This window comes from Lepisosteus oculatus, chromosome 11 (assembly GCF_040954835.1).
Source record: "Lepisosteus oculatus isolate fLepOcu1 chromosome 11, fLepOcu1.hap2, whole genome shotgun sequence".
Taxonomy (NCBI): Eukaryota; Metazoa; Chordata; class Actinopteri; order Semionotiformes; family Lepisosteidae; genus Lepisosteus; species Lepisosteus oculatus.
In genome coordinates, this window is record NC_090706.1 from 16417851 (window position 1) to 16436872 (window position 19022).

General features: G+C 46.8%; 1 protein-coding gene and 1 long non-coding RNA gene across 5 annotated transcripts in view; one reads left to right on the forward strand and one right to left on the reverse strand.

Moving 5' to 3' along the window:
• Positions 1-5173, reverse strand: part of LOC138241854 (uncharacterized) — a 78506-nt gene extending 73333 nt beyond the window's left edge. For both annotated transcript variants that reach the window (XR_011191121.1, XR_011191120.1), the window contains exon 1: positions 5130-5173. This is a non-coding gene — a long non-coding RNA (uncharacterized lncRNA). The remainder of the gene's footprint in view (positions 1-5129) is intronic.
• On the forward strand, positions 3228-18740 carry keap1b (kelch-like ECH-associated protein 1b). 3 transcript variants are annotated; one of them, XM_069195809.1, is made up of 8 exons: positions 3228-3334; positions 7684-9049; positions 9452-9759; positions 10573-10818; positions 13060-13745; positions 15207-15412; positions 16051-16227; positions 16926-18740. In XM_069195809.1, the coding sequence occupies exons 3-8, from the start codon at positions 9454-9456 to the stop codon at positions 17087-17089; spliced, it is 1785 nt and encodes a 594-aa protein (XP_069051910.1). In that variant the 5' UTR covers positions 3228-3334; positions 7684-9049; positions 9452-9453; the 3' UTR covers positions 17090-18740. The 3 variants fall into 3 exon arrangements, with proteins under 3 accessions (XP_069051910.1, XP_069051908.1, XP_069051909.1); XM_069195807.1 differs by having other exon boundaries at positions 7684-9759; XM_069195808.1 differs by lacking the exon at positions 3228-3334 and adding an exon at positions 3768-3872 and having other exon boundaries at positions 7684-9759.
• The last annotated feature ends 282 nt before the right edge of the window (positions 18741-19022 follow it).

Consider the following 19022-nt stretch of genomic DNA (forward strand, 5'->3'; position numbering starts at 1 on the left):
TGTTTCAACTCGCCAGCAGCCATATCACCCTGCAACCCACTGAAACTCAGCAGGTGTGAGCCTGGTCAGCACCCGGATGGCAGACTCCTGGGAAAGCTAAGGTTGTTCCTGAAAGAGGTGTTAGGGGGGGCAGTAGGGGGCGCTCACCCTGTGGTCTATAAGGTCACTTTATTGGCCATATACAATTTCTTGCATTAGGAATTTATCTTTTCGCATACCCAACTTGCTCTACATGAGACACACAGACAGGGAGAGAAGGTTGGGGTCAGAGCGCAGGGTCAGCCATTTGTACGGTGCCCCTGGAGCAGCTTGGGTTAAGGGTCTTGCTCAGGAGCCCAACGGAGTAGGATTCCTCTGCTGGCTATCCCGGATATGTGGGTCCTGATGCCCTAGTATAGTGATGGGGACACTATACTGTAGAAAGGCACTGTCCTTTGGATGAGACGCAAACCGAGGTCCTGACTCTCTGTGGTCCCAGGGTGTTTCTCGAGAAGAGTAGGGGTGTTATCTTGGTGTCCTGGCCAAAATTCCCATTGGCCTTTACCAATCATGGCCTCCTAATAATCCCCATCTATGAACTGGCTTCATCACTCTGCTCTCCTCCCCAATGATAGCTGGTGTGTGGTGAGTGTACCGGTGCGCTATGGTCCCCATTACCTAAAACGTGCTTGGAGTGGAGGGTCCAGAAAGTGCTATATAAGTGTAAGTAACTCAAAAGGGAGATTTTCCACACAGCGTTACCTATTCCTACACACTCCACTACTGACAAGACAGGGTCTGTTCTGATCTGGCCTGGTCTGTACCTCCTCTGCAGTCACTGCCCTGCAGGTTATATGGTGAACAGGTGGATGCTGCACATCGGTGGTGGTGGAGGGGAGTCCCCATTACCTGTAAAGCGCTTTGAGTGGAGTGCCCAGAAAAGCGCTATATAAGTGTGAGCAATTATTATTATAACTACAACCCTTCAATAGCAGACTGTTATGAAAATGAATGAAATCAATCAACGATTCAGTTAAAGCTTCTGTACATCCCGGAATTCCTCTCTCTAATTCTCCGGACCCACACATTATTTAACGTGATCAGACCGTCTTCCAAAAAAAAAAAAATTGCATTCTGGAGGCCATTTTTAAAAGACGCTTAAATGCAAGCGTGTGTCACTTCATATGTCTGAGCCCTTGGCAATCCCAGAATCCTTGCCAGGAACGGGCTGCATCACTGAAGATTATGCCCACCCCTGTGTCAGCATGTCACAGCCTTAGCTCTAAAGCAGAGGAGTCCAGTCTCAAACCCAGGGGGACCACTGTGTCTTTAGCGGGGATTCCCAGTCTTAGTCTTGGGGACCCTCACAGGTCAACCCCGATTTGAACCAATTGCTTGGCATGGGTTTTTTTTTCTGACTAAAGGTGGATCTTAAGTTACTTACAAAACAGAATAGCTGAAAGGCAACTTACAACATGTTTATGAACAGAAAACAATGGAAGTGTTCAAATTAAACGTATAATTGGGTCTATTAAGCCACCTGCACACTTTGATTGAGTGTGCAGGTGGAACAGAAACCAGCAGGTATGGGGGTGCCCTGGACCAGGACTGGGGACCCCTGATCTATAGAGCTTCATTCTAGCTCTAGCTTAATTTGATTTGTGCTGCGTGGCTGCTGGGACATAATGACTAAGGTGTTAGTGGGGCCAGCAGGGGGCGCTCACTCTGCAGTCTATGTCGGTCCTAATGCCCCACTATAGTGACAGGGACACTATACTGTAAAAAGGCGCTGTCCTTCGGATGAGACATAAAACCGGGGTCCTGACTCTCTGTGGTCAATAAGAGTCCCAGGGTGTTTCTCGAAAAGAGTAGGGGTGTTACCCTGGCATCCTGGCCGAATTTCCCCTTGGCTTTTACCAATCATGGCCTCCTAATAATCCCCATCTATGAACTGGCTTCATTACTCTGTTCTCCTCCCCACTGATAGCTGTATGCCTGCCGTTGCATCATCCAGGTGGGGCTGTGCAGTGGTGGTGGTGGAGGGGATCCCCATTACCTGTAAAGCGCTTTGGGTGGAGTGTCCAGAAAAGTACTATGTAAGCGTAAGCAATTATTACTAATAATTATTACTGTGTGTCACCCAGATGCATCCAGCACTCCAGGGCATGAAATAATAATAAACCTATATAGAGCCCTAAAAGAATCTTCTCAAAGTGCTTAACGGTCAAAGTAAACAAAACACCAGTTACAACACAAGAACAGTAACAGGAAAACTGCAAACTCAGTAGCCTTCCAGGACCATGAGTGGACACGCGTGCTCGAAAGCAGTGGTCCACGGCTCTGGTCACGTGTCACCCTACCCAATACCTGCTGGTCTTCAATCGCTTAACTGATCTCACATCACAGCAATATAAGCAATATTCGACATTTTCTTCTCCTGCAAAGACAATGTTTTCAAGTTACTCGCAGATTTTGTGATGAAAAAAAAATCTGACATATCCAGGACTGAAAACAATCCAAAAAGGTCCAATTGATAAGAAACTAAAATCTGGGGTTCGATTAAATGATCGCGAGCTAAGATCAACTGCGGAAGACAGAAGAATAGACAGTAATTCGCAATTGATCATTCAAAACCGCTGGTGTAATATTATCTTCTGTTTTGCGTCTTAAAACCGCAACTGTCACACGTACAGTACGCACTTAGACAAATACAACACTCCCTGTCAGCAATATATACACTGTATTTTTAATAAAGTGTTAGTTTTGCCATTTGAATAAGACAAATCGATGACGGCATCTGCTGGGCACAGCATACGAATGGCAATAAATTACTTCAAGGGGAGTTCCTGTTTTGACGCAGGTATACAATAATGGCAGCACAGAATTAAAAACAAAATACAGAGTAACGAAAGCGTATGCAGTCACTACGTGGTGGAAGGTAGAGATGTTTGGCACACGATCACGGATGACTGATCCATAAAGGGGCTGTTATTCTCTCCAACCAAAGACAGATCTGAACAGTTGTATAGCGCACTGCATTCATGTAATCTGGACCAGGCTAGGCTGAGTGCCAGGGCTGAGGGCATTTCTATATTTCCCCTTTCCTTCTGTATTATTTTCCTGGTCCTCTTCCGTAAGAGTCTCTCTCCCTTTCTGCCAACATGAGGTAGCCCCAGTTGTTAGCGGTGGGGCTCTTATTTTGGCACAGCGAGAAGGTCCGTACAATGCTTAGTCATGGTGAGTTACGTCTTCCCTCAACCCCCCCTTCTTGCCCGCCCCCCCCTTTTTTCCTCTAAATTCACGGCAAACACTGAGCAGCGATAGAAATGTACGTCTTGTGCTACAAAAGATTTCTGTAAGTAACCACCGCCTGTATCGAGCGAAGGCGTCTTTTAACGCGGTTTGCGATTTGAATGTTTTTCCTGATGTATCGGGCTTTTTGTTCTCGGTGACTAAAGCATGTTATCATCATAGACACGCTTGCTTTGCGAGCCGCGATAAACAGCTTACAGTAGCAGAACACAGATGGTGTCAGAAGAGCCTGCGAATACTTAATCAACAAAGCAATACTTGCTTGTGAGCTAATTAATTACTGGAGTTTTTTCTGTTTTAGTTTGGTGCATGAAAAACGAAAAATATGAATACCGATTCCACAGCATTGCTGTGGAAATATTACTCTAATGTAGTATAGTAAGCGCTATGCATCATCGCTGATGTCTTTTTTACGTGTTTGTGACTGTCAGTTGGTTATGCAACAGGATGACAAAACTACAGGGCTGATCGCTTTTTTTTATACTGCTTAAAGTACTGTAGCGTCCAGAGAAGTGTTGTTTGCGCTCTGGTACAGTTTGTAATCAGTAGTGTCTCTCTCTTCGCTAACTGGTCATGGAAAGGTGAGTCACTAAGGGGGGGAAGGGATTTTATGCAAAAAATAATTGCAGTTTGTTTTTCGATCCGCTTCTATGCTTTAAGAAACGGTGCATTTTTTTATCCAAACCTTCTTAAAAGTGTTTTGGCTCGGCTAGATGTGTAGCCCATACAAAATAGACCATTACGTAACAAAGTGTAAGTGACAGTGTTAACTTTAGTGGCTTCGATCATATTTAAGTAGCTTCTGGAACCGCAGACTAACGTGCGTTTTTATACATTAACTCCTATTAGATGCGAGGAGACATTTGCACTCTCATTTTGTGGTGTAGACACAAATTAAAATATTTTAAAGGTCCATTTGAGCCGCTTTTACTGCTGTATGTTAACTCATTCAACTCATCCATCGGATGTTTTCTGTGTGGGAAAACCATTATCTACACGATAAGTAAATAAGTTATTTTCCATAGTCCATAGTCCCAGATTATGGAAGAGACCCTTTGCGTTCGTTTTCAGAGTTTAGTTAATTTTACATCGAAAGAGGAAACGGTTATTAAAATATTACTGTACTTTGACCGAAACTTTCAATTTGTGTTCCACCTTTTCAGTGTTAAGCTTGGTCTCGATTCATATCTCTTACATATGAATATAACACTCGATGACGGGTTTTAATTACCGGAACATTAAAAATAAACGCGAGGCGTGTCACTGTTCCCTTGTTTGCAGCAGTGTTTTTCATTTACCGGGGGACGCGTGTTTTCTCAAGCGAAGTCGGTATCGCGGGGTGGGGTAACAAATCTCTACTCTAGTCCGGGGATTCTAGGCCATTATTGCAAGGTAACCCTGTGTATTATCCTGTTTAATATTATAAGTAACCACATGCAACACTCATATTAGCGAGACGTTAAAAATAAAGGCCAGGTTTGCTGTATAGACTACGGTTAAATAATATAAAGACTTACACCAGACTGGCTGTAACGCGAACATTTGTTGACCTGGTTTTGTAAACCTGACCGTGGCACTATAACCTATCATCGCCTTAAGTTTTAGACCTTTACAGGTATATGTTATGGTGCATAAAGCTCCCGCTTGTGAAGAAGAAAAACAAAAAATATTCCAGCGCACCGAGTCCATTTTTTAACCACTGAAGTCTTTTTTTTATGCTTGTTCTTCCAAATTCTTTATGCGCCGCACACCAATGCTTATTTCATACACAGAAGTCTTACACAATCACACGCCTCTTATTTTTTCAGTTTTCTAGAGATGACGAAGCTGTACACTACCTGATTCCTTATATCCGGCCCAACTATTGGAATTAGAAAGTTGCAGGTCATGTTGAACGATGTTGCTTTTAATATAAATTAAATGAGAAGGGAGGACTGGGTCATGTTTACGTGACCCACTGACAGCCCACTGTATTTCCCAGTGCCTCCCACAGTCTAAGACACGAGTGGATCACGCTAACAGCTAATTACACGAACGCACGTTTTATTTTCACGTGAAAACACTTGGCTTTTTAAATGTGTATATATATTTGTGACTTGGCAAGTTTTGAAAGCCCTATTCATGTTAACGAATCATTACACATCTCATTTATTTTATGCAATCTATTTTTTCTCAAGCCATTAAGAGCTGAGGTATAATGAAAAAACATTTTTTTTGACACTTCAGGACCTGGAGTGCTGATCACTGCCCAAACAATTGTATCTTCACAGCTGTAAGCTCTCAAAGGACTGATATAAATTACATACACCTGCTCACTTTCATGCCAAACAAGCTTAATTACTTAATTGAATCCTTAATCGAACTCACAAGGTGATTGGTTGAAATACTTGCCAGCCCATTCCTCCTCTCCCATTTCTTTGCAGTTGTATAGCTTGTCCTGACTTGGAAGGTCCAATTTTAGATGTCCTATTTACTAGATGAAGAGAAGATTAATAAATGAGAGTTCTTAACTGAACTATGGGAGGAAAGGCAACACTCTGTGCCACAGCTGTTCTAAATCATAATCATTCTCAACATCAGTTCTTGAAAGTTGTATATATCATAAGCAGACCCCACTTTTCACATTCATCTCTCTCCCGGGGGGGTCCCAGCATCCTTTTCCTGTGGCTGGGGGGCCAAGACAAATTTCTGTCCTAATTGTTCTGTCACATTCAGGGCCGCAGCAGAGCTGGAGCCTATCCCAGGAAGCAAAAGGCACAAGACGGGGTACATCCTTGAAGGGGGCCGGTCCATCACAGGGATAGGGCACACACAGACATAAAAATACACACACACCTGTGCAATTTGTGTAGAAATTGACCTACCAATTAAGGGCCAATTAAATTACCACTATGTCTGTGGACTGTGGGAGGAAACCCGGAGCAGAAACCCACATGAACAACATACAAGCTCCACACAGATAGCACCTGTCTGAAACAGGTGCTATCAGGTCTGGAACAGGACCTAGGACCTCAGAGCTGCAAGGCAGCAATGCTAATCACTGCACCGACATGCAGCCTGAGCCAAATGTCAATCAAAGGCACCTGTTTCTTGGCTGTCATTATTCCTCATGAAGCCACTTTCATGCATGCTTTGTAGTACTGTCCCAGCATGCTCTGCACAGCCAGCTCTGCATTGTACCTGTTCGAACTAGTGGCAGTATCAGAGGTCAGTACAAAGGACTCAGATTGCAAAACATGCCCAAGGTTTATTGTGTTTTGCAATATACTTCAGTGTTTGTTGTTGACACTCGGCAACAGCACCCGGCAAGCTCTTTTCTTCCGAGGGGAATCCTGCGTTTCACAGCTCGTACTGAAACTGTTTATCCTGAAATAAACCCTTTCAAAAACTTCTTTTGTTTTAAATTATGCTGCTTGGAATGAAGCATTTCCACCCCTTTCCTGTGAAATGCATTCCACACGTAACCATGACCAATCACTATTTACTGTCATTAGAGCATTTAATTCCTGGCTGCAAACAACAGGAGCAGTGTTCAGCTCTGCAGCTGCAGATGCTGCAGGGTGTGAAATGATTTTTTTTTTCTCCCTGCGATCCAGAGATGAGTTTGGGTTCCCTTTAGGTCTTACATAGCGGGGGTGATGGGCAGGGAAGAATTCTTCCTAATAAAAACTGAAAAATTGAAGGAACACACAGCCTCTTTATAAAAAAAATGCATTCTATACTGGGCAGAAATCTCCATTTAAGTAAGAATATGGGTCTAAGACCCAATAAAAACTTTTGTAGCTCTTTATATCCTTTATAGACATGGAGAAGGTGCAGTGCAGGAGACGGCTCTTCTGCATATTTTTTCTGAATACTCGAAACAAACATTTGTGGGGGGCGTGTCGGTTTCAGAGCAGGCAGTAGCTCTCTGCATTTGTGCAGCAAAGTGGAAAAACTAGGAAGTGAACTGACATTGTTTGTGCCTGCTTCCCCCTTTTAAAAATGCTATTTGTCTCTAGGGGAGCTGGGCTTTTGACACTCGGCTCTGCATGTGACTCTTCAGGTGGAACGGTTCATTGTTATCAATTGGGATTATGCTGCTGTCCAAAGCAGTTTACATTTGTGTCCATTTATACACAATGCTGGTCATTTCTAGGGTGAGGGATGTACCTGGCACAAAGGTACAACAGCAGCATTAAATCCACCTGAGATAGAAACCTACAGCCTTCTAATTACAAATCAGTACTCCATGCCACTGCCTGATCCCAGTGCATCAGATGTGAAGATACTGATTCTTCATGCCAACGGGTTTAGGAATGTATAGACGCAGCTGTGAATTGGGGACCCAGTGCAATCTGAAAAGCTGGTGGATTGAAAGCTGATTTGTCTTCTATGTTCTCTCCTCCGTAGGTGTCAGAGAAGCCAGGCGCTTTGCCGTCATGCTGGAAGGGATTCTGCAGAAGGGCACTGACAGGTCAGAGGAACTAGGAACTACAGGAAAGAAAGGAGAAGCACCACGCCGCAGAAGCAGTGGGAAAACGGGCAGCGGCTAACTTCCAGAACGTGTCCTTGTGCGGGAGAGCTACGCAGCGGTGATGCCTTTAGGAATCACCTGCATCTAGGGTGGACTTTGTTTCCCCCCATATCTCTGCCTGCGAGAACACAGCCAGCAACTCCAGCCCCTTCCACCGCAGTGGGCAAGAAAATGACGAAAGGCTAAGCTCTGTATTGCTGACAGGATAGTACATTAACCAATTTTGATGCCATGGAACCTTTTTTTTCCCCAGAAGGCTTAGTTCTCCCAGCTCCATGAAAGTGAAACGCTCGTGAAAGCCCATCATCGTTCCTGTGATTTGCTTAAGCCATGCCAGAAGTTAAACTCTTGGGATTCAGCCCCCCAAACTGACCAGCAGCCCACCAGACTGATGGCGGTGGGGCGGCGGGGACATGGAGCGTGCCTCTTTTCTAAACTGGCATAGAGCTCTTCGCCGGTTTGCAGCTCACACCCCTGTCCTTAGGCCAGAAATATACGCACTTTGATTTCAGGTTTTTCCAAGTCTGAGCAGAACGCTTCAGAAGAGCTCAAAAAGAAGTACGTGTGTCAGATAGGAGGAAACGACGGGGCCCCCAGAGGAAGAGAAGTGGACCGCGGTTGTTTCTGTAGATTTTATTCTGTAGGACTTTTGCTTTCCTGGCTCTGGAGCTCTCCTCTTTTTCCTCCATCATGTTTTCTGCTTTTGGGTCCAGGACCTGTGTATGAAATACACCGAGGCCTGCAGTTGACTGCAGGCACAGCTAGCTAGTCCATTCAAAAGGGTGCTGCCTGTGTGATCCAGACTGGAATGAAATCACCTTCTTTTTAGAATGGAAATGGGTTCCTTTCCAGTCTGTTTTTCTCGATTTCTCCTGTGCCTCAAAGCCAAGTAGACTGCCGCCAGCCAGTCGCAGGACAGAAAGCTCTAGAGGTGCAGTCTCACCCTTGGGCATTCCAGCATTTTTCCTTCGGGAGACAAATAGTGCCTGACCCCTTTCCTGGTAGCTTCTCCTAACTGGTATAAATAATTAAACAAAATGACATAATTCCCACAGGGTTGAAAAATGGTTTCACAATCAGAGATCCAGCACAACAGAGTACAGAGCATCTGGCCCCTGAATGGTGAAGTCGGAATTTTTCCCTGATTCCATACAGCCCGGGCCGAATCCATCCTCGCCAAACTGTGTGGTTTTGCCAACAAAACTGGTTTGCAAAAAAAGGATCAAAGACTTTACAACTCTGGTAATGTTAAACATTATGTCTGAACATTAATTCTGGTTACAGCAGCAGGACTGTGAGAGTTATGTAGCACAGACTGTAGAAATATGGGAAGATACTCTTAAAAACACATCCATTTGTTTATGCTGTTAATCCGATCCAGTACAGCGAATACCAATTAGTAGCAGAGATTTGTACTGAAACCTCCCTGGGCGCTTTTCAGACAGTATAAAGTGGGTGTCAGGTGTATCGTGCCTTAAATCCTCTTTTCCCTTTGTATCAAGGACACGTAACTACATATATAATACAAGTGTAAGCCCCTCCCCATCCCCTCCTGCCCCGCCCATCACAACACCCACTGCCCCGCCCACCTTGACCCCACCCCCTAATCCCTTCTCCCCTGTGGCAATGGTTCTGGTGCCACAGTGATGTACTCGGCAGCTACGGAGTGCAAAGTGGAGGTCACGCCCTCATCGCGCAATGGCCACCGCTTCTTCAGCTACACGCTGGACAGCCACACGGCGCAGGCCTTCCGCATCATGAACGAGCTGCGGCTGGAGCGGCAGCTGTGCGACGTCACGCTGCGGGTGAAGTACAACGACCTGGAGGCCGTGGAGTTCGTGGCGCACAAGGTCGTCCTGGCCTCCTCCTCGCCCGTCTTCCGCGCCATGTTCACCAACGGCCTCAAGGAGTGCGGCATGGAGGTCGTGCCCATCGAGGGGATCCATCCCAAGGTGAGCCCACCGGGTATCGTCCCCCGTCCTCCATGGCTGGACAGCCTGTTCCAGACTCCCACAGTCCTTTATGTTAAGCACTTCCTGTTCCAAGTCTCAAACTTCCTTTCTCTTTATTTTAACCTGTCATCTGTTCCGCCTTTAACTGATCCCGAAGAAGTCCACTAGGGCTTGGCTTGATCCGCACCATTCGGAATTCTGTATCCATGGAATAACCAATAAAATTGGGGCATTAAAGTACTGCAGCAGGGTTGATTGGAATGTATGCCCCTCCCCCCAGCACCAGGACTTCTTTGGTTTATTTGCTTGGTTGGGCACTGTGGGGCGCGGTCGTTAGCATTGCAGCCTCGCAGTGCTGGAGCCCTGTGCTTGATAACCAAGGTCTGGAATTGTCTGTGTGGAGTTTGTAGGTTCTCGCTGCGTTCGTGTGCGTTTCCTCCGTTTGCATACCGGCCCTAGGCATGTAAGTGAGAATTGGCCCTAATTTTCCCAGTAGCCAATCAACCTGCCGCTATGTCTTTGGACTGTGAGAAAACCCATATGAACAAGGGGGAGAACATGCAAACTCCACACAGACAGCAGCCCAGGAATTGAACCCAGGGCCTGAGCGCTGTGTACCAGCAATGCTAACCTGCTTAAAGATCTGAGAAAGTGTCAACAATTATCAATTATGCAAATGAGTTATAATCAATTAAAAGCCCAGGCTTTATAAAAAATCGAGGTTTAACTGCACAGATTAATGGCGACAGCCAGGTTAGCAGATGTGGGAGCTCTAACAGAGGGGGCGCCCCTGTGTGCGTGTCTGCGCCCTAGGTGATGGAGCGCCTGATCGAGTTCTCCTACACGGCCAGCATCTCGGTGGGGGAGAAGTGCGTCATCCACGTGATGAATGGCGCAGTGATGTACCAGATCGACAGCGTGGTCAAGGCCTGCTGCGACTTCCTGGTGGAGCAGCTGGACCCCAGCAACGCCATCGGCATCGCCAGCTTCGCTGAGCAGATCGGCTGCACCGAGCTGCACCAGAAGGCGAGAGAGTACATCTACATGAACTTCAGCCAGGTCAGTGGTGCCCTGATCCCTCACGGGTGTCCAGACCCCACCTTACAGGAAACCACTGCAGGGCATTAAGAGATAAGGACAGATGGAGGGTTATAAATGAGAAACCAGCCTGTTAGTAGCTAAATAATATCAGGATCTCATCCAGCTTTCTTGAAAGAAGCCAGGATGTTGACTTCAATAGCATGGCTGAGTAGTGCGTTCCACACCCCCACCACCCTTTGTGTAAAGACGTGACTCTTGCTCTCGGTTTTAAATGCACTTCCGCCTACCTTGCACTTGTAACCACCGGGTTGACTTTTTCAAAGCCCTTGAGGATCTTGAATATTTAGATCCAGTTCCTCTCATAATCTCTGTTCAAGACCAAAAATATTAAGTTCTTTTAGCCAGGCAGTGTAGGAGATTTAAAGGACGTTGCAAACTTTAATAGTTTACTACCATACATACTACATGCTGTACATACTCCACTAGTTATATCATCCCAAGTGAGGTACTGCTGAGAGGAAATCATGGCAAAGAAAAGTATAACCACATAAAACAAGCACTTTTTGGTTGTTTCTTAAAGTTTCACACTTTGAAAATTCTGTTTTGTTGTCCGCTAAAATTATTTTTTTTCATAATGACTGGAGCTAAACACATGAGAACTCTTAAAACAGTCCTGTGTGAAGTCTGTGATTCGGGCGGTTGGCGTTTTTTATATGAAAACAAGCTCCCCTGTCAGTCAGCTTCAGGAGCCAAAGGCCTTGTTGTGGTAGTGCTCTTACAGAACCTGCTGTAGAGATGTGTTTTTATTTAACTATAATAAATTCAAAGACAAGTCTTAGAAGCTATGGGGAAAAATAGCACTCCCAAGGAACACAAAATCTTATGTCTACTGACAACACTGGTTATACCTGATTTTTTTTTTTCAAAAATGTCCCTCTTATGCCTTTAAGAACCTTACTTTCTGGCTCAGACTTGTGAGCCATGACAACGTGGCGCAGTTTTAAGAACTTGCTGGCATTCACGTTTGTTTTCCCTTCCTCTGAACTTGCGAAATCGTGTGTTGAAATGTCCCCCAGGTTTGCTTGTTGATGGTTTTGGGCCAGTATTGCTGAGTCACACCATGTGGAATGTGAGCGTTGCTCTGTAATGCTGGGGTAGTCAGTGGTCGTGCTGTTTGGCAAGTTTTTTTTTCTCCATTAGGCAACTCACCCTGTAGTGACACTTATTTTTTACGGCTTAGATGCACTTTGTGCTATAACAGCTAAACGCTGTCAATCAGTGATTTATATAAACTTCTATGGTTCTGCTTAAAGTCTGCCTCAGATTTACATCATCACCCTAAGACTTAAAGTTTTATCTTTCGGTTTTCCCTCTGAGTGTTTGCCCAGTTATGGGACAGAGCATTCTTACTTTCTCAAATTAACTTTATCCATTTCCATCCACATTAGGTGTATGTTACAATAAGGGACTCTCCAAAGCTGTTTGTTAGAATACAGATAATAATACAGTTATAATCAAATAAGATAAGATCACTTTATTGGCCATATACAGTTTCTTGTATTAGGATTTTGTCTTTTCACATACCCCAGCCTGCTCTCCATGAGACACACAGACAGGAAGAGAAGCTTGGGGTCAGAGCGCAGGGTCAGCCATTTATACAGCGCCCCTGGAGCAGTTGAAGTTAAGGGTCTTAAGGGGCCCAACGGAGAAGGATTCCTCTGCCGGCCATGGGATACAAACTGTCAACCTTCCAGCCACAAGCGCAGATGCTTGCCACAGTGCCACCGCACTGAGATTTACAGATTTCTTGTGCGTGAGTGCAAGTGCATTGAGCTGTCTTTGAACCACAGCAACTTGCATATCTGTCCATTGGCATAGCTGGATAGTCTTCTGCAGCAATAACCTTCCAGATGCAAGTCATCAAATTCAGACTCCAAGAGCTGTTTTGCCACAGCAGAATTACAGTGTTGCCACAGCAGAGGCAACCAACTGCTTACAGTAAAGTCAGTATGGTACATTTACTTACATCCCATATGACGTTACTTAGAGACAGGCTCGCTGTCTGTTCCTCAGGCTGTGACGGGAGGTCACACACTCAAATTGAGTTTCCCTTAGCCTCGCTCGGTAGGATTGGAAGCAGGTCAGATTCTGGCAGGAGTGGGAATTTTGGGAGCTAGTTAGGGGCAGATTTGTCCGATGCCGGAGTATTTCTGTATTTCTGTGGAGTATATCCCGTCCGGCCTCTCGTCCTCCGCGCAGGTGGCCACGCAGGAGGAGTTCTTCAACCTGTCCCACTGCCAGCTGGTGACCCTGATCAGCCGGGACGAGCTGAACGTGCGCTGCGAGTCGGAGGTCTTCCACGCCTGCATCGCCTGGGTGAAGTACGACTGCGAGAACCGGCGGCCCTACGTGCAGGCCCTGCTGCAGGCCGTGCGCTGCCACTCCCTCACCCCCCACTTCCTGCAGCTGCAGCTGCAGCGCTGCGAGATCCTGAAGGGCGACTCGCAGTGCAAGGACTACCTGGCGCAGATCTTCCGGGACCTCACCCTGCACAAGCCCACCAAGGTGCTGTCCTGCCGCACCCCCAAGGTGCCTCAGCTCATCTACACGGCGGGGGGCTACTTCCGCCAGTCCCTCAGCTTCCTGGAGGCCTACAACCCGCTGACGGGCAGCTGGGTGCGGCTGGCCGACCTGCACACGCCCCGCAGCGGCCTGGCGGGCTGCGTCATCAGCGGGCTCTTCTACGCCGTCGGCGGGCGCAACAACGGCCCCGACGGCAACACGGACTCCAGCGCCCTGGACTGCTACAACCCCATGAACAACCAGTGGCTGCCCTGCGCGCCCATGAGCGTGCCGCGCAACCGGATCGGCGTGGGCGTGATCGACGGCATGATCTACGCCGTCGGGGGCTCGCACGGCTGCATCCACCACAACAGCGTGGAGCGGTGAGTTGTTTGTGCTCATGAATTAGCAAAAGGTTGTTTTATTTCCATCTGGCACTGAAAATGTTTTTAAATATATCCAGAAATCGGGATCTGATTAGGGATGGTTTTGTCAGTTTTGAGTTGATAAATTGCTTCATGATCCTGCCATTGATACAGGACCATGAAGCAGCAAGGCAAAATAAACATTCCAATGCTTTAAAGTGCACTGAAATTACAATTACTGTTCCAAATATGTTGTGTTCCTATTAAAATCACACCTGTTTCAAAAAACATATTAGATAAGCAGATACATTTGTAAATGAAGTTTACATTTGCAGCTAATGGGATCACTGATGACATTATTCTGAGCAAATAAATTTAAATTGAAAATGGTCAGCGTTACTGCCTCGCAGCACTTGGCCCTGGTTTCAATTCTGGACCTGGAGGACTATCTCTGTTGAGGTTGTATGTTCTCCCCATGTTCACTTGGGTTTCCCCTGGGTGCTCCAGTTTCCTCCCACAGTCCAAAGACATGCTAGTAGGTTAATTGGTTTCTGGGAGAATTGGGCCTGATGTGAGTGTGTGCCCTGTCATGGACTGGCGTCCCATCCAGGGTTGTACCCTGCCTTGTGCCAGTTGCTTGCTGGGATAGACTCTGCATATTTAATGAAGTGAGTAGAAATGGAATAAATGATATAGGGCAGTTAGAATTACAAAACTGCAAATGCTAATAAAATTGTAACATTGGAATGGAGGGGCAGAACCATTTTTTTATAGTTTGATTTTTTCTTTTGTGCGATTTGACAGTGCCATTACATGAACAGGTAAAGAGGATAGTTTAATTTGCCGTGAGAATGGCGTGAGAATATACTCGATCAAAGATGAAGCTTTCCTACCAGGTCGATCAGCTCGGTGCAGGCAGGGATGGTGCAGTATGCTCTGTAGCTTCTTCACTGAGAGTCTGGTGGTGCTCTTGTATCCCGCAGCTCACTGCGCGATGTTGGACGTCCCACGTAGAGTCTCTGGCACCCAGATTTTTCAAAATCCACTCTGTAACACAAATGCAGAAGATAACATTTGCAGAATCAACTTTTAATTTATCCCCGCTGAAGACATCTCTGTTGCTTTTCGGTGTTGGGACCAGAGAGGTGTATGACAAAAATACCAGAGAATTTAAGATCTCGCCCCCAGCAGAGCTTCTGCGCAGAGCTCTGTGAGTGAAGCTCTTCCAGGTTAGCCTGGCCTGACCCAGCAGCAGAGCTGGCGGAGGGGTCAAAGGTCACTTGCGTTGAGCTTTAGCGGAGCACTTGTCAGGCTAAACAATGAGCTGCATGGTGACCAGATTCAGTCAGATGATGGAGTACAAAGATTTTACTCTTATCCAGGGCCTCGCAGGACGAGGAGTGCTGGCAGGCTCACGTGTGTGTGTGTGTGTGTGTGTAACGAGACGTTCCCCCCGCCTTACCTGTGTTGCATCGGCAGGTATGACCCCGAAAAGGACTCGTGGCAGCTGGTGGCCCCCATGCAGACGAGGCGGATCGGGGTGGGCGTGGCCGTGATCAACAGGCTGCTGTACGCCGTGGGGGGCTTCGACGGCACCAACCGCCTCAGCTCCGCCGAGTGCTACAACCCAGAGAGGGACGAGTGGAAGAGCACCGCTCCCATGAACACCGTGCGCAGCGGGGCAGGTGAGAGGAGGCCCACCAGGGGCACCGCCCAGCCTACTGTGCAAAGCACAGTAGGGGGTCTGAGCGCCCTCTGTAACGCTCTGTCGTCTTCCACATATTACTCATGGTCCCATGACACAAACTGGCAGAGAGGAGCTTGAGCCAGCAGCCTAGAATAGCTGGAACAAAAAGCGGAACATGCTTTATGAAGGGTTTTTTTTCCCCCGTGTCTACCATGGCATCAGAACTGGCTCTGCTATTGAAATGCCCTCTACTTCTAACATCTGTTGTCTCCTGCACTGAGAGAGGCCTATGGATTGGTTATATTTGATGATCATGGTATAGCACTTACATGAGCGAACCGTGCCATTCCACTCTTACAGGGCCGGTAAGCTTCTGGTTTTCTTTGCACCTTAATTACCTCATGGAACTCCTGATTTGCTAAACCTGACCAACTGAAGTGTGTCCTCGTTCTTGAGAAGCTGCGATTTAAAGAGATCCTGAAAATGGAGCTGGGCACCCTTGCAGTTTCAGCACACGGCTTTAAAAGTGAAACTGAGAGGCCCGAGCTGGATCGTGACCCGGAGGTGCTTGGCCTTACCCGAGCTCCTGCGGGAGAACGGGGGAGCAGACGTCAGCTGCTGCGCTTCTTTTCCCAGGGGTCTGCGCTTTGGGCAACTCCATCTACGCCATGGGGGGCTACGACGGCACCAACCAGCTGAACACAGTGGAGCGCTACGACATCGAGAACGACCGCTGGACCTTCGCTGCGCCCATGGAACACCGGCGGAGCGCGCTGGGTGTCACCGCGTACCACGGCAAGATCTACGTGCTGGGTAAGAGCACCCTGTTTTAGAACAACCGCCACAATCCCGTCCGAGCGGATTTAGACCTCGTAATGAAGACGTCCAGTTCACAGCATAAGCTCAACGTCTAGAGAAACTGCGACAATTGGCTCCTTTCTAATTGATGAGCGGTGGTGTGGAAAAAGCATTTGGGGCTTTGGCCCTGTAACCTGGGCACTGTAGGGTTCTGGACCCTGTTGTGGGCTCCGTTTCGTCAAGCAGGGAGTTGTACTTTACCCAGAGTTCTCTGTGCAAGACTGGCATGCCATTGAGAAGGGACCTTGTTTTCTCAGTTCATTTAACCCTTAATTAATTCATTACCCCTTCCGTCTTCTAACTGCTTCTTCCAATTCAGAGTCGCAGTGGAGCCGGAGCCTGTCCCAGGAAGCAATGGCTGCAAGGCAGAGTACACACAGGGCACACACAAACACTCACACCAGGGCCAGTTTTCCCAGAACCCATCAACCTACCAGCACATCTTTGGACTGTGCGAGGGGAGAGCATACAAACTCCACAAAGAGCATGAGACAGGAGCACAGGTCCAGAATTGAACCCAGGGTACCGAGGCAGCGATGCGAACCACTGCACCACAATGCCGCACCATTACAGGGAACTGGGACACCCTCTGACCTTGGAGCCTCTTGTACGAAAGTAAAAGAAAATCATGCCGTCTCTCCTCTCTTCCCTAGGGGGTTACGACGGGAACACTTTCCTGGACAGCGTGGAGTGCTACGACCCGGAGACCGACAGCTGGACAGAGGTGACCAAAATGACGTCCGGCCGGAGCGGGGTGGGTGTGGCCGTGACCATGGAGCCCTGCCGTAAGGACCTGGAGCCGTGTCAGAAGCACTAGGAGAGGCGCGGGCCAGGCACGAAGACGCTCTTCCCAGCCGTTTTCGTTTGCTAGTCGTATATTGGGGTTGTTAAGCAAGCCAGGCTCCTTGTGGGCTGTGGTCAAGCAGGGTTTGCGTTCGGGGCTCTTGTAAAACACAGGACATGCAGTGGCATAGTGCAGTCGGGCCACTGGGAAGTCAGGTGGAACAAAGCCCACTGCGTTGGCTCGTCCATGGAGTTGAAGAGGGGTGAAGGAACCCCTGCCTCGTTCACCAGTGCCCACATGGGTGCTGCTCTCACTACCCACAGCCTGGCTGAAGGCTATCACACACAATGGGTGTTTTTATGGACTGCAGATTCTTGATTTTTGTTTTGTATCATTTAACATATACTGTATACAGCATCAGAGCCTTGATTTTTTTTTGTCACAGTTTAATTCAAAGGAGGCCTACCTATGAAATTTCTCTTTATGAAAAATAGTGTTCAAACATTCTCTGTCCTGACTGAACTTCATGAGATCAGGGTTCAAGGGGAAAAAAAACTGAACGTTTTCCTGCTGACCCTTATCCTGTGTGGGTGGAGTTGTAATCCGACAAAACTCAGGCACTTCTTTCTTTTGTCTGTGGACTGATATCCTACATCTGACTCAGGAGTGGAATTTATGGAGTTTATAAGTGTGCACATTCAGTGCTTTAGGAAAAAAACAATCTTCCGTGATGATATTCTTCTGTGCCAGCTATTCAGGAACACAGTGTGTGTGGAGAGGGAATAAGATGATGCAACTTCAGTGCCATTTCCTTGCCTGACAAGCTGATCAATACACAGGAGGTCCAGCGCAAGGAATATGCGTAGGTTTTCCCTTGCTCTGTAAATGTCCTAAATAGACAGAGCTACCGGCTGCAGGTCAGCAGACAGGAAGCCTGCATGCCTGGATCTGCACTGTGTTGGAGTCCAGTGATGTCGATCGCAAAGGCACTCGGGCACAGCTGCAGGCCAGAATACTAGCCCTATGTGCAGCAAGAGGCTGGGAGGATGAGCCAGCTGTGTCTTTTGCATTGCAAAAAGATTTTCATTAATGTGCCAGAGGGAATAGGGGGCGCAACTGCAAGAGATGATCCACCCAGAGCTTGCTGTTAGGGAATGCAAAAATAAATCAGTCGAAAACCAGAAAGACGTTTTTACTTACAGCCCATGTCCTTGCGCACCTGTCACACCGCCAAAACATACCTTTGATCTTAAAATTTGTTGCAGGCGGGGGGGGAGGGTCCCAGTCTCTCCCCCACACAGTTGGTTTGTTTTCACACATGAAGTTATTTTTTAACAGCACTTTAAGCTTAAAAAAATAAACTTTGAAAAGGAGTCTGGTGATTTTTGTACCTTGATATTCCCTGATGTCTTGTACAGAATTCTGGAATTTTATTTTTTGTTTCAAATGTCCTTCTTCCACTTTGTACAGAATATGGATTCAGACATTCAGAGTGTTTCTGCAAGTCCTGCACGTTGTAATTTAAGGACTTTCTATGATGTTTGTAAATCACTCCTCTGACTAACTCAAGAAGAGGACTTCAAGGTATTGAATCTGTTGCTGACATTTACAGATAATTTAAAAGCTTTGTAAAATTGTAAAACAAAGACGCATTGTACATTAAAAATGTTTGTCTATTTTTAAAGTCCTTTTCTCTTCTTTATATTTAAATACAAGTTTAGATTACCAAAAAGGAAACATTACACAAAGAGCATGAGACTACAGTATTTCAAAAAGCTTTAAAATGCTGCTGAATTCCTAGCTACTTAACTGACATTTCTCATTTAAAGGTGCTGACGGTACCACACGTGGGCTGTTAAAATTCTTACAAATTGTGATTCTCAACAGTAACTGATTACTCCTCAAAAATAGGACATCTCCTGGGTTGTTTACAGGGAATTTGCATGGGCAAATTAACGTTTTAACA